The sequence below is a fragment of the Anopheles arabiensis genome, chromosome 2, assembly GCF_016920715.1.
Source record: "Anopheles arabiensis isolate DONGOLA chromosome 2, AaraD3, whole genome shotgun sequence".
Classification (NCBI taxonomy): domain Eukaryota; kingdom Metazoa; phylum Arthropoda; class Insecta; order Diptera; family Culicidae; genus Anopheles; species Anopheles arabiensis.
Window position 1 is genome coordinate 33164705 of NC_053517.1, and position 14714 is coordinate 33179418.

The 14714-nt window shown below is 48.5% G+C and overlaps 2 protein-coding genes across 5 annotated transcripts; both read right to left on the bottom strand.

Annotated features, from left to right (window-relative positions):
* Positions 1-12: 12 nt before the first annotated feature.
* Positions 13-11924, bottom strand: LOC120893846 (serine/threonine-protein kinase Tao). 4 transcript variants are annotated; one of them, XM_040295985.1, is made up of 13 exons: positions 11805-11924; positions 9192-10418; positions 8650-9087; positions 7879-8539; positions 7590-7760; positions 7304-7515; positions 7078-7228; positions 6875-6997; positions 6686-6802; positions 6403-6576; positions 6102-6323; positions 5904-6022; positions 13-5825 (listed from the first exon to the last, which is right to left on the bottom strand). In XM_040295985.1, exons 2-13 carry the CDS (start codon positions 9626-9628, stop codon positions 5702-5704), a joined length of 2949 nt encoding a protein of 982 aa, XP_040151919.1. In that variant the 5' UTR covers positions 9629-10418; positions 11805-11924; the 3' UTR covers positions 13-5701. The 4 variants fall into 4 exon arrangements, with proteins under 4 accessions (XP_040151919.1, XP_040151916.1, XP_040151917.1 ...); XM_040295982.1 differs by having other exon boundaries at positions 7590-7763; XM_040295983.1 differs by lacking the exon at positions 11805-11924 and adding an exon at positions 11654-11790 and having other exon boundaries at positions 7590-7763.
* A 258-nt stretch (positions 11925-12182) lies between these two features.
* LOC120893848 (vacuolar protein sorting-associated protein 33A) lies at positions 12183-14439 on the bottom strand. The gene is made up of 3 exons (XM_040295986.1): positions 14059-14439; positions 13772-13985; positions 12183-13705 (listed from the first exon to the last, which is right to left on the bottom strand). The coding sequence occupies exons 1-3, from the start codon at positions 14170-14172 to the stop codon at positions 12216-12218; spliced, it is 1818 nt and encodes a 605-aa protein (XP_040151920.1). The 5' UTR covers positions 14173-14439; the 3' UTR covers positions 12183-12215.
* Positions 14440-14714: the final 275 nt, after the last annotated feature.

A 14714-nucleotide genomic window follows, 5' to 3' on the forward strand; every position in this document is an offset into this window, starting at 1 on the left:
GAAAAAGGAATGTAAATTTCGCATTGTGAGTATGTATTGTTTTGAATGTTGTGTTGTGTGTTCGCTGCTCCTTACTTCATCATCACCATCATCGTTCCTCGTGTCTGTTCTTTTTTCCCTAATTCTTGCTATTAGCGCATTTACCTTCCTACTATCTCTCCCACCCCTTTTCCTTATTTTCTTCTTCCCGGTTAGCTTTTCTTCTCCTCAGGATTATTCACAATTAGAGTTAATCATATGTACAAAAACGAATCGATCTAACTGTGTGCTGGCGGCTGCTGCTTCTCTACACAAACTCGAGCAAGTGAATCGTACGGCATCGTCGCTAGCGTTGTTTGGAAAGCGTTCTCTCTTCCATCCCACTTCGTGTGATAGCCAAGGAGGGAAGAGTTTAGTGTGTGGTGCAACACACCTTGTGCCTTTTGTGTAGGTTTTTCTTGCCCGTCCAATACCATAACCTACATGTGGGCACACTTTTCCAACAGCCGATCCAACATCCAGGATGCTGCTGGCAGGCAAGCAATCGAACAGAGAGGATTATCTACTTTTCCTTGCTTTTTGTATGCCTAACGGTCCTTCTTTTAATTTTACGCCTTTTCTTCCGCCCAATTATTCGAGATGATGCTGCTCCACGTCGACATGTCGTGGTAATATTCGTTGCGCTTAAACTACGATTTACCTTTCACTCCCTTCTAAGCCACCATTAACTGTCTTCGTCCTGGTTCGCTATCTGTTCTTACACAAAGCAGCAGCAGCAGCAGCAGTGTGTGTTTGGCGAAGCAACTGGTCCTACCCGGTCATGTTTCCTCCACATGGCCTACTACTTCGCGTAGCGTCTGGCTTAGGTAAAATCGTTTACAACTTGTTGCAGTTACTACACACATTTACACAGTGACAGAGAGGCAGGCGGTGCAAAATTCGTACTGCGCTTGAAGCAAAATGCAATAAGAAAGTACATATGCATGGGTGTATGCTTGTAGAGTATGTAGCGCTAAGTGTGTAGAGCTAGCTAACGTGTGTGTGTGTGTGTTAGTGATTTATGGTTTGTGTAGAGAGTGTCTCGAAAAAATGAATCCACAATTGATTTGATAACGTTGTAGTAGCAGAAGTGAAAAATAATTACTTAAAAAAAATCGTTGCTCCTACAGAGCATTCATTAGCTGCGTAGCGCGGTGCACCAGCTTTGAATGCACCATAAATTGCATGCTTTTGGTTAATTCGCGTCCGTATCTACTCTCCCTCCCAATCCCGACGCCATGGTGTAGGGGGCCAGCATTTCATAGGTATGTGTATACTATGCTATCATTATATAAAGAGCGTCATCAGAAGCGTAGTAGTAGTACGTATTTTATTTATCGTTTTCCTTTTCTTCTTCTTCTCTATTCCTTTTCCACTGTGTGTTGTTGTTTGTATTAAACGCTAAAGAGATGTCGCTGCTACTACTGGTTTTGTTTTGCTTTGCTTATTTGTTTTTTGCTTCTTTTTTTAAATTTTATTAGATTGTTTATTTGCTTCTAATTATTATGGTTTGTGTTGTTTGCCTCTGTTTGCGCTTGCTGGAGCAGCAGCAGTAGCAGCAGCAGCAGTAACAGCAGCAGCATCAACTACCCACTTGTGCTGCCGGCTTGCGGTAAAAGGTTTCCGTTCGAGGCAGATTTCTAACCGTTTGTTTTAAATATCCATCACTCACACACACACACACTCACACACACATACAGATTGCGCGCCCTATTACCATCCTTCTTGTCGCCGCCTTTTGCCTTCCCTCTGTCTTTAGCTACATCCCTTCATCCGGCTATTATTTCCCTCCCTATCCTTTCCCTTCTCGGCCTTTCACGCTATTTGTTTTGTTCGCTAAAGCATTGAAGTCTAATTAATAAAACCTAGCGGCGATCTATTCACACCCATTACTTTCTCTCTCTCATACTTTCGTCTAATCATCCAGCGCGATATCGTAAAGTTGATTATTTGTGTTTACTTATTTAAAGTGTTAATATGTTGTTTCCCCCCCTCTTTTCGCTACAACACACGCACCATTATCCTTCTGTTGCTAACACACACACACACAAACACGATCGCCGATGATCTTATCCTGGTTTGAATGATCATCCGGTTCTCCTGCCTACGATCTACACGCATTGTGCCCTACAACACCGCTCTCCTGTCTACTGGGGGGAGGGAGGGGGGATTGTTATTGATTGTTTGGCTTCCTTTTGGCCTGAGCCCGCAACAAAGCCGAAGAAAGATGACTGGGAAATTTCTCTACTGAACGGTTGCTGTTGCTGCTGGAGGTTGGATTATCGCCCCTTCTTTCTCTCTCTTTCTCGCTCTCGTTCGTTACAGTTCCCTAGCCAATTGTTCGATTTTGATTATCCCTTTTTATTATCTTACAGGAAGAACGTAGAGAGTACATAAATAGGAACCAAATGGCTTTGCATGGGGATTGGGTTACCGTTTATCCGCTTTAACGGTGATTTTTGTAGGTGGATAGAAAGATAATGTGGCGCGCACCATATCATGTGATTGGCACACCGTATTCGAGTGCTATTGCAAGCAGATTAGAAGTTCGGCCCCGGTACGGAACGATAGATACAAAAGGATAATGGTTACCAGAGGCAAGAAGAACCTTTCTAGTGGGATGTGATAATTGTAGTAAGATGTGCCCGTATGTGCCCGATAAGAGAAGGTAACCCCCCACGAACACACTCTCCTTAACCTTTCTAAGCGACATTAATTCAGTAAATTAGTACTTATCTGCCTCTTGCAACTAGCCTCCCGATTTTAAACCGCCAGCCAGCCCTGGTATCTTCACTGTTTCCCCTCACTTTGGCCGGCCTTTGTATGGTATATTATGTTATATTGTCTAAAGGATTCACCGTGCCGTACCATACGCGCGCGCGCGCTTTACACTTATTTGCTTTGTCTCTTCGCTGTACTTTTTCTTCCCCTACTGCCCCCTTTTTCCTGCTGACTGTTCTGTTCTGCGCGATATCAGATCTCTGCCAAGGCGGCGCGCGAGCGACAGCGTGTGCTGCCGTGTGCTTATCGTGTTATAAATTGGGATAAGAGAGGATGATTATAATGTTTACTATAATTTCAGTTTCGGCCTCGGTAAATCTTATAAATGCACCGATTGGTTTGGGGGCCCCGCAGCTTCTTCGTGCTTCCATCCTGCGCCTACACCTTTCCCCATCATGCTTCCCTTCCTTCTCGTGCGCCGATAGGGCCTCACCGTACGACATCATTCTGACGACATTTGCCACAATTACATATACCTAATAAGGATGTTGCTTTTTTTTTCTCTGCTTCGTTTTGTGTTATCTATTTATAATTGAATATGCCGCCTGCCTTCGAACCGCAATGCTTTACTTTCTCGGCGCACAATGAAAGCAGCTACCTCCTTCCTCACTGTGTTGCATTCCTGCTCTGTTTTGTGGAACAACATAAGCAAGAGGTTGTGGTAAGGAAGTATATTATATCGATGCAAATTAAAACACGTGTTCTGTTGTGTATGTTTCCAGGGGGGGACATTGCAATTCCTGTTCGCGCTGATTCTACTGACCTTGTTTTTTTTTCTTCCTTTTTTAGTGCGGCTAGATTGTGTGATGGTGGTGATTGAACAGTTCGTTGAGTCGGTTTAGTAATATCTTAGTACACTGAACGCTAACTACACTAAACTCGCCTTGCTGGGAAACTCAATCGGAACCATGGACCGACTTCCCTGTCCGTCGCTTCACACAAACTTACTCTTCCGACGCTTTTGTTTCATTACTTTGATGCAAAACTACCCCATTGAAGCTTCATTTTCGAATAAAAGCCAAGACTTTGTGTACGCTTTGGCCTTTTTGTAGTAAAATGTTTTGTCTAATACACCCCCTCCGCCGCCCGTTCGAGAGTCACAGCAAGGCTTTAAACAATAGAGAAATAAACTTAACGCATACATAACGAATGTGGGTGGTACGGCCGAATTAGAAGTAAAAGAGCAAAAAAAAAACAACTTTTTGTTAAAACAAAATTCCACCCAACCCACACATACACACACACGCGCAAATTTAATAATATACTTCTCCATTCCCTTCACTCCCCGAGGTGGCGTTGTTTGGTGGCTTTATCGCTTTTTGTTTTGCGCCTAGACACAATCGTCTAGCACCCCCAATTGTAATTAGCGGCGGTGGTGGTGGTGGTGGTTTGGAATTTACAAAACAACTCAAATTTACACCTAACAGAATTTGTAGCTTTTCCCCCTCTTCGCTTTTTGTTTCGTTTTTTGCTTAAACCGCGATCACATTCTCAGTCGTAGAGTCCAATAAAGAAAGCTAATAAAGTGTAAATGTGTGTTTTTTTTTCTCTCTTCTTCCTATATTACAATTACAACCCCATGCTCTCCAAGCTTCGGCACAAAAAAGCAGGGAAACCGTCAGCGTTTCTTTTTGTTTCGAAAAGCAACGGAAAAACAGGTTCAAATTATTTAGTCAACAATATTAATTCACCCCAACACAATCACGACCTTTTCGCTCAATCGATCGGTCGGTCGTCCTTTCCTTTCGTAAGCAAATAGGATAGTAGTTTTGAGTATTTTTAGTTTAAAATTCCATTTCGTTGCGCTGCTGGGTGTGGCTTTACTTTACTTTGTTTAGATTGTATGGTTTAGTTTGAAAATCGATTAACGCGCTTCAAGCTGTGTTGTGTTTTTCAATCGCACGTTGACTAGACATTCTTTCGGCGGTAGGTTCAGCGAAATAGCGCACGTGCGAAAGCATTAACTAAAACGCGTGTGTGTGTATGTGTTGGTGTAAGGTGCTAGATTAATTGCTTCCCGGGGTTGATTGGATCACAACGGACGCTTCCGATAGTGTAAAAAAAACGTGTTAATTTACTAGTACGACCGTTTGCAAATGTTGCAGTTACGAACTGAATGTGTTCCAAAACGTACCCGATGCCCTATTTCTCCCGATACTCAACAATTTAGCCAAACCGAAGGCAACCAACCTATCATTCCAGTCGGTTTGCTGCGAACCCGGCGATGCGAAGAAACAAAAACCGGCAAATGAAATTGGTCAGTTTGCCGCGGAAGTGGTAGTAGTTAGTTAGCACTGTCGTCTTAATATACAATTATTAAAGCTGAAACCGAATATTGGGTGCCTTTAGAGCGCATGGTAACACAGAACAAGGGAGGGGGAAAAACCATACCATCATAAAACATACGAGTACATTTATCAAGACGTTAGAAACAACACCACCAGCGCAGCGTGTGTGGCAACGCGCGGCGCCGCGCGGAACCACCCCCTACATTATATTAGCCCACACATGTCTATTGCATCGAACACTCATCGTCGTCTACCCGAACCCCGAGTACCGTAATTCCAAATTGATCATCGTTCTATCAGTCTACTAATCCGTCTGGCCCTGCTTATCATTATTATGCTGAATTTGCTGATCCCCCCTCACTACGATCTCGGCACAATCTCAGAATCGTTTCCCCGCGCTATCCATTAGGTGCGAGAATTGCGTGCGTCACACACACGCGCACTCACGTACACAGTGACACGGAATTTAGTGCAGAAGAGCGCCGCTGGATCGCTCGCACTGGTTTTCCAAATGTCCTACCCAACCCCTACCAGGTGTCTGGAGAGGCGGCCACGCCGGTTTCCTCTTACATCGAATGCTGACTCGACAGGGTCATCCATCTGGTGGACTTATGCTATAGAGATCCAGCCGGGAAGCTGGTGGAACTGTTACTGTGCGCCAGGCTCAGCATCGACCCGGACAGGCTGGCCTCCTCGTCCGGGTACGTCTCCTTCGATGCTTCCGCTAAGGCCAGTGCACTGTAAGCAAACACCGAGCAAGGGGGTGAACATGTGAATGATAGGACAAGGTTTTCGTGCAACAACACCACAGCTTACCTGAAGCCCATGCGGGCTGACTCTTCATCAAATGCCTCAAGCTGCTTGTCGTGCTTCTCCTTCAGCTGGCGGATTCGTTCGGCACGCTCCTGATTGAACTGCTGCAGTTCCGTTTCCATCTGCGGAAGGAAGGATCATCACAGTTTTAATAACATGACCTTGTCCGAACGTTCGTTCAGAGGAGGTGTTGCTGCTTACCTTGCTCTCCAGCAGTGCCCGTCGCACACTGACACGGTCCTCCAGCTCCTTGCGCTCGCGGTCGCGCTGCGCTTGCGCCTGCATGCGATTTTTGCTCTGGTAGGCGGTCAGTATGTCCAGCTCGTACTGGAGCCGGTCCTTCAGCTGGTGGCACTCCACTTCCTGGCTTTCGTCCAAACGAAGGCTCTGCTTCTGCAGCATGTCGGCAATACTTTGTTCGTACTAGCGGAAAGGAGTTGTAAATTCGTTCACCGTAGGACAAAAACAGCTTTCACGCACACACAACACAAAATACACTTACCTGATCGCCCAGTAGTGTTAACTTACGATGTTGCTCTTCCTTTAGTTGCTTTATCACAGCCTTTTGATCTTCCTTAGGTGTTGTCTGCAGTATCTGCCGCTTCAGTGCCTTGTACTGGATTGTTTGTGTTTTACACGTTTCACGAAACTGTTTCCTAATCTGGAGTTCTTTTTGCTGTTGCAGAGGAAAGGTGTAAATAGGAACAAAAACAAACCGTATGTTAGACGCTGTTTGGGATTGTCACACAAGCTAACAGACAACAGCATATGGACTCTTTCCCTACCTTCAGGCTCTTTGGTTGCTGTTTCAATTCGAGTGCGTGTCTTCGTAACAACTCTCGCTCGGCCCGGTCCATGTACTCATTTTGGTTTCGCAGCTCGCTTTCATGCTGCTTTGATATCTGAAAGTACGCAGAGTGCCAATGGTTAGGTCATGCATGTGTGCTAAAATGCCGTAGCGCTGTTTTACCCACCTGCTCCTCTCTGAGTGCATGTACGCTCTTCTGCTGGCGGTACTCGAGATCTTGTGTTTTTTCGTGGTGTTTAATAAGCATGGCATGAGCTTGCTCTAGTTGCTGCTGCTTCTTACTGAGCTCCTGTAAATGCAAATCGCAAACGCAAATGGTAAGACGCACTGGGGCCTAACCCGATTGGACCGTTTCTTCGCCACACTTACGTCTCGTAACAGTTGATCCTCGAGGTCGTGCAGGAGGCCCATCTTTTTCCTGCGGAACTTTCGCATCTCCAGCTCGATGTACGTCTTCTGTACCCGCAGCAATCGCTGTTCCTCCTGTGCTTCCGCCAGCTTGAGGTTGTCCTTTTGCGTTCTGGAAGAGAAATCGGGGTTAGGAGAAGTTGGCAAATCGCTTGTGAGACGATCCCGAGACGTAGACAACACTCACTGCAAGGTTGCATCGCGCTGACGCTTGGGCGTCGTGTCATCCATAGACAGCTCCCGCTTCCAGCGCTCCTTGTTCGCCTTGTACTCCTTCTTTCGATGGATTTCGAACGCCTTCCGATCGCCCTCCTGTCTGGTCGCTATTTCCTTGTGCAGCTTCTTCTCTGCCGTGTCATTCTGCTTAACCCTTCGCACAATTTCCTGCTGATGTTTTGCCTGCGCCGAAACAACATCGATTAGATGGTACTGTATACCCACAAACACCCAACACCATCGAAAGACCGACTTACAGATTGTTTGTCTAGCTCCCGTGTAAAATTATGCAGCAACAGATCGTACTCCTTGTCCAGGGCGGACTTGTGCTGCTCCATCTCCACCTTGCACTTCTCCTCCAGCTTCACCAGTGCGGCCTGGTGCTCCCGTCGCATACGCTTGTAGCCCGACATTTGCTCGTGCATTTCCTCCTTGACCAAAGGCAAAGTTCATCATTAAAACCCTCTATCAGTATCTTACTGCGCCGCAAACGGGACAATCGGACGGTGTGCGCTCTACGGTGCACATCGCCCTCGCCCGCCTTACCTGCATGTGCTCCTTCTGCTGCTTCGTCACAATACTGGTCGTGCGGATGGTGGCGAAATTGTTGGCACCGTGTTCTGCCACGGCATTGGCCGCCACCTGCGACACGTGGTTGTGATTGTGCTGCGGGTGATGGTGGGCCGACACAACCGGACTAGAGGAGTTGTGATGGTGGTAGCCCATGCTAGCGCCCATGTTCGCCTGTCCACCGGCCGCACCCGCACTCTGCATACCGCTCGTGCCCATGCCGACGCTGCCGCCCCCGCCCATACCGCTCGCCATCATCATGCCGCTGCCCGAACCGCTGCCACCGCTGATGCCGGCCATCATCACGTTCGACAGCATGCTGTCCCGGGCGTTGCCGCCGGCCGAGTTGTTATGCATCGCCGACATCGCATTGGCGGGCCGGGATCGGGACGAGTTTCGCATCAAACCGCTGCCGACGCCGTGCTGCTGGTGCAGCTGCTGCTGCTGCTGCTGATCCACCGATGGCAGTGAGTGTTCGGAGGTAATGCTGTTGCTCTTGCTACTGTCGCCTCCGATCTGCTCGTCGGGCGTATCCTCCGCGTCGCCTATGTTGCTCTCCGTCTCACAGTCCACCATCAAGATTTTCTTCATCTTTCTGTAGTTCAGATTGTCCAGCTCTCGTACAGCGGCCTTCGTTCTGCAATAACAAAAAACAACAACAACAACACACAGACGATTGCAGTTAGAACGGGATGCAATGCTGCGCCATTCTCTAGCGGCGCGCACAGTTGCCGATTGCAACATTACCTGGCGATCAAATCAATTAGCACGTTCGGCGATCGTGCCCTGGTGACCAACGTGTGCTTCAGCAGCTGCGTCGACGTCGGCCGATCGATCGGTGACTTTTTCAGACAAAAGTCGACAAAGTTCCGAAACATGTCCGACCACTCCTGCGCCTGCAGCGACGGTGCATCGTTCTGCGCGATGTGGTACAGCGCCGACATGGCGTTCATGTTGAAGTACGGCGGCTTCCGTTCGGCCAGCTCGATACAGGTGATGCCGAGCGACCACACGTCCACCTTGCCATCGTATTGGCCCTCGTCCATCGCCAGTATCACTTCCGGTGCCATCCAGTAGGGCGTACCGACGAAGCTGTTGGCCGGGCACTTGATAGCAGCGCTGCCGAAATCGGCCAGCTTCACGATACCCTGCTCGGTGAGCAGAATGTTGCCCGCTTTGATGTCCCTACGAAGATGATGCAGAAAAAAAGGACAAATAAACCGTTACCTCTCTCTCTCTCTCTCGCTCTCTCCGCTTTTCAACACAGTACGCTCGTGCTGTTCGCTTACCGGTGAATGCGTCCGAGACTGTGCAGATAGCTTAACCCGCGCAGCACGCCGTCACAGATGGCCGAGATTTCGTCCTCCTTGAGCGGGCGCTTGTGCACCTCGATGATGTCCGAGGCCGACCCGACACAGTACTCCATCACCAGCCAGGCCGTGTTTTCGTGCAGATAGCAGCCCTTGTACTCGATCGTGTTCGGATGGTTGAGCTGCCGCAGGAACCGGATCTCCTTCAGGATATCCTGCCATTTCTCCATGCTCTGCTTGCCCATGTAGGACATCTTCTTGATCGCGACGATCTCGGGCGTAAGGTTGCATTTCGCGTAGTACACCGCACCGAACGAGCCGTGCCCGATCTCGCGCAAATCTTCGAATATCTTTTCCGGATCATGTTTGTTGAACAGTTCCGCTATCTCGGGGTCTTTCAGGCTTCCGGGCCTCATCGTCGCTGCCCGCTGTCGCCACTCGCGTTACGCGAATGGACGCCCCCGCTTCCGTTTTCCACACACACACACACACAAACACACGTACACACACACAAACGACTATTGCTCACACCCTGCACACCGGCCGGTGCGCGCACTTTGCTCGCTTCCGCGTGGCAATCGCACTTCACACTACGCACACGCGGCCCCTCCTTCCACCGTACGCAAGGGACCTGCTGGCGCAGTTGGCCGTTTCTAGACACACTTTCACACACAATGCCCACTCCCGTAGCAACCGTTTTTCTTGACACATTAAACACATTAAAAACACGCACCGCACGCGCACGGAGTGACACAGCTAGCACCACCTTTCCTATTGCTTTTTTTGTGCGCCACTCGTCGTCCCTCTTCTCCTTGTTCACGACATTACACACAGCCGATCGTCGCTTGACGCATCATCAGCGCAAACCAGACGGATGCGATCATCATCTACGATTGATACTGGAGCGCACACATATCCTTTCGCTGGATGCTCGCTTCCCTTAAATCGAATCCTCCAACCGAACTCGAACTCGAGGGCGACGCGCGCTCTGGGTGGTGCGGTTATTATTGTCGAACACAACACAACTACTCCGCAAAAAGCAAACCCCCTCAGCACCGAGTGTGTGTGTTGGGGCGTGTGGAGTGATGTCGATGCTGACGAAGCTGAGGGTGATGATGATGATGATGATCACGAGATGGTACGCGCACGCCTGTCACTTCCGGTCGGGTAGGGCGGATTTAAGGGTATGCTCTAGCTTGGCCGAACCTGGGGAGGAAAAAAGCCAAGCACAGATAAAGAATTACGTATTTGCCGTTGCTCATCGGTGAATCGGTCTGTTGGAGTGGAAGGTCTACATTTCGAAATCATTGCAAATCGGTTTTACAAATGATTCATTCACAATTATCAGAGGACTTTCCCCCCCAAAAGGAGAAAAACAAAGAAGACCGTGTAATGAGCTTGCTAATTGCCTGCTAACAACCATCGTATCGATTTGGGAAGTTTACAACGTATTTTGCCCCCCGCATGGGAAAGGCGTTCGGGGTGTAAATTTGAATATGCGCTACAGGATGGTATCTAATTGTGGTCTAATCATTGATACCACTTGGCAGTCGGGCTTGCTAATTTAATAGATCAACACAATTTGTCATGCGACGCACGCTCGCCTTTTAATCATTGTGACGCACGGATGGCATTTATTACAGCGGGCAGGAATTTTCTGCCAGATGTCCTTCCAGTTTCTTTGTCACTCGTATCGTCCGGTCAGCAGCACCTGATGCGGCATCATCACGCCATCATCCTGCTACACCTGCCCTCCTCTCCTCCACCACCCTAGAAGACCCAGCTTTTCCACTTCTTCGACTGCGCTAACATGCTATTGCGGTAGAACCGTGACTCGGGTTTTGTCGTTTTTTTCTCTCTCTCTTGTATGTCCACACACCATGCACACAACACCTTCGACACCTTTTTGGCTGGCAACTTTTGGCAAAGAATTTCAAGGTCGACCGGCCGCATGTGTGTCATGTTTTATTTGGTTTCATTAGTTTTTCTTCACCTTCCACTTTTTTCGAACATTTCTCTCTTTGCACAGAAAACTATCGCTCCACTACGGGCACATACACATGCACACACATACACACACGGTCATTCCATTCCACAGTTTCACCCACTGCACACCACCAAACCACATTCGAGGTTTGTCTTTTCGCACTCAGACCACGCCTAGAGCAATTCGGTGGGTGTGTGTGCGGCGGGGACGTACGTTTTCAGCGCACACACACACATACACACACGCAGGCAGGCACACAGCGCAAGGGGGTTATTGTGTCTACACCTAATGGTCCTTTAATGGTGCATCGTCTTTTCCGATTGCCAAATTTGCATAATTTGCAGCTGACCAGCAGCGCACTCGAACGGGGCAGACGATTGGGACGGTCCGTCGGCTACCGAAAGTTGCCACTAACAAATTGTGAAGATTTTTCGTAACACGGAGAAGTCACCACCTCTGCACCGTGCTGCAGCAATCCATCCCGTGCGCTGTTCCGTGGGCGGCCGTACGACTCGGGTCAACAGGATGAATGCTTGCGAACGCTTCCCTTCGGCCATATGATGGTGGATTGGTAAAGTATATTAACGAAATCGTCTGATCTTAACCTTTTCTCCGCTCGTCCGAATTCACATCGCCCTGAAACACAAAATGGCGATTTCACACAAAAAACATACATACATACACGCACACACGCAAACACAACCGTGAAACGTCAAGGGAACGTCGAACGGACCTGTCAAGCTTCGGTGCGCAGTTGTCAAACTTCGGCTGTCATCGGGGCCGTTTGCGAACTTCGTGCTGGTATAGAAAACTCACACACACACACACACACAGATATGACATTAGACCTTGGTTTAACTGTTCAGTTACATGTTTTTGTACATTTTAAAATGCTTGCAGTTCACTCAGAGCGCAGCAAAATTAGGCACAAGATCGTTTGCTTTGTATTCTCTTTCATTTTACAACCATATGAATGCAGGATATAGCAATTAGATAACATACATTTATTAGCCAGCTCAATTTTCTATAAACGAATCAAGGAACGTGTTCTTGTTGATCAACTTTGTCGTGCAGATGAGAAACTCGACGTTGTTATCGTCCTGTTGCGCCAGAAAGCGAAGCGCTGATATTTCCGCAAAGGTACACCCTCCGACGAAAAACACCACAATCACGCGCGGAATGTCGGACTGGGACAGTTCGCTGGTGAACGAACCACGCCGGCTGCTCAAGCTGGGCGATGCCTGAAAATCCTCAAACGTTGGGCCCGGCAGCGAGGACAGCTTTTCGGTAAGCAGTTGCCATCCGTTCGGTTTCAAGTGCTGCTCGATGATGCGCACGGACAGCGGTGCGTAGATGCTGTGCACGTACGTGATGTCCTTTGGTGAAACTTCTTCCGGCGTTTCGGCGGTCAGGTTGAGCGTTTTGCGCAGCACGTGATAGGTGCGCGAGCCGGTCTGCTGACGCAGCAGTCCTGCCTTTTCGAGATTACCCAGCGTGAGCAGCGTTTTCAAACCGTACACCTGCACCAGCTCGCGCTTGTAGTAGTCCAGCACCTTCGGCTTGAGCCCCGTCCCAGCGATCGATTGCATGCAGATCAGGCGCAGAACACTGCGCAGCGGTGCCTCCTTCGCGATCATATCCTCGATGAAGCTGTTCGGTTTGTCCACGTCCGAGCAGAGCAGAAACTCCTGCTCGCAGCCCAGCACATCCAGAAAGGCGTGCGACGAGATCACGTCCTGCACCAGCTCGGCGATCGTGGTGTGTGTGGCCAGCGACTGCTCGTTCGATTTGATGTGTGGCAAACTTTCGACGAACTTTTTCAGCTCCTGGATCGATTTTTCGCCATGGTTCTCGTTCGCCCGCGATCGTATCGATTTGGCCATGCGGGAGAGGACCGCCCCCACCGCATTGAAGTTCTTGTCCCGCAGCTCCGCGTACAGCTGCTCCTTCGAGTTCAGTATGAATTGGCTTTTCTCCGTGTTGCGGTCCGTAGATAGACCCTCGCCTGTGTTGAATTTTTCCGCCGGCAGATTGACGGTCGTATTGTTGATGCCGAATATCTCATCGATCAGCCCTTCGTAGGTGAGCTGCGTGGCGAGCACGCTCATCAGGTCGGTCGACCGATCGAGTATGATCATCTGGTCGATGACACCCTTCTCGCTGTTCATCACATGCCCGTCCTCCTCGGTCAGCGCTTTCGTCATCTCCCAGACGCGCTGCGCGTAGCCGCCGATGCCGTACACCTTCGGAATGCGGCCATACAATTTCTGCAGCGCGACAAGCGCACACGCCGACTGGTGCAGACTGCTCGTGTCACCCTCGAGGTAGATCTCTTTGTAGGCATCTTTCAGCTCCATCGAAAGCAGATCGTTGTCGAAAGGGAAAAACTCGCAGCGAAACTCGCCAATGTATGACAGACTGCCGTGTACGCCCTTGATTTGCAGCCGCTTTTCACACAGGAAGGATTTTTTCGGCAGAAAGTACAGGAAATACTCTTTGCGAGAAACTGAAACAGGGAAAACTGCATTAAACCTTCACGTCACTAGACAAGAAAGGGCGGTGAAAAAAAAACCTTTTCGTTTCCGCTCCTCCTCGTGAATGTTGTTGGCAATGTAATCCATCAGCGTTTGATGGGGGCGTGTTATGAAGATAATGTTCTTCACATCGATGTCCGTCCACGCTTCCGACCGGAGCGGATACATCTTGGTAACGTGGTGCTCCTTGAGGAACGTGTATCGTGCCACAAGCCCCACCGGCCCACCCAATGACTCATCCCAAATGATTGCCTAGAAAAGGGGGATGAAAGTAAGAGTTTTCGCCAAGAGTTGATACATACATTTAATAGGCGCTGCGACTTACCTTTGTGCCTTCGCAGCGATCAAGAATCTTTACAAACTCCCGCACGGCTGCTTCCTGCAGCAGCTGTACGTTAGCCCGACCTCCCGAAAGATGGGAATACATGTTCATTACCATCGGTTTGTTATGAAAAAAGGTGTTCGATATGATGAGAAGTGTTTGTTGTCCTTTGTCCTTAGGGAAAAGTATGCACAACGGCGTGAGTCCAATTGTGAATTACAATAAAACTAGAGGTAAATCAAGTAAATATAACACATTTTAGCACTAAGTTTATGCACGACTCGTTTTTATCAAAACACTTTTAGCTAAAATCTGTTCAATTATCTGGTCTCGTAAATGCCCGTTTTGACAGATAGGCGGACCAGTGACGTCTATGCGTGTATGTATAAGGACTGTTGTGGTATGTGTGAGACCCTAGGTTTCAATGTTTACAATCAAACTACGAGACAGTTTGTTAAAACCTTCTAGTGTTTGGTGATTAAATACCATTTAGGATAAGTTTGAATCTTCACATATGTCGCTTATTCGGTAAATTAAAGTCATTGAATTTAGTCGGAACTATTTCTTCCTCTTTTTTGTTGTAATACCACCAATATCACGAAATTTAAACAGGCAGCTATCAACTGGCTATCATAAGCTTTTCTACACGGTAGCGCGAT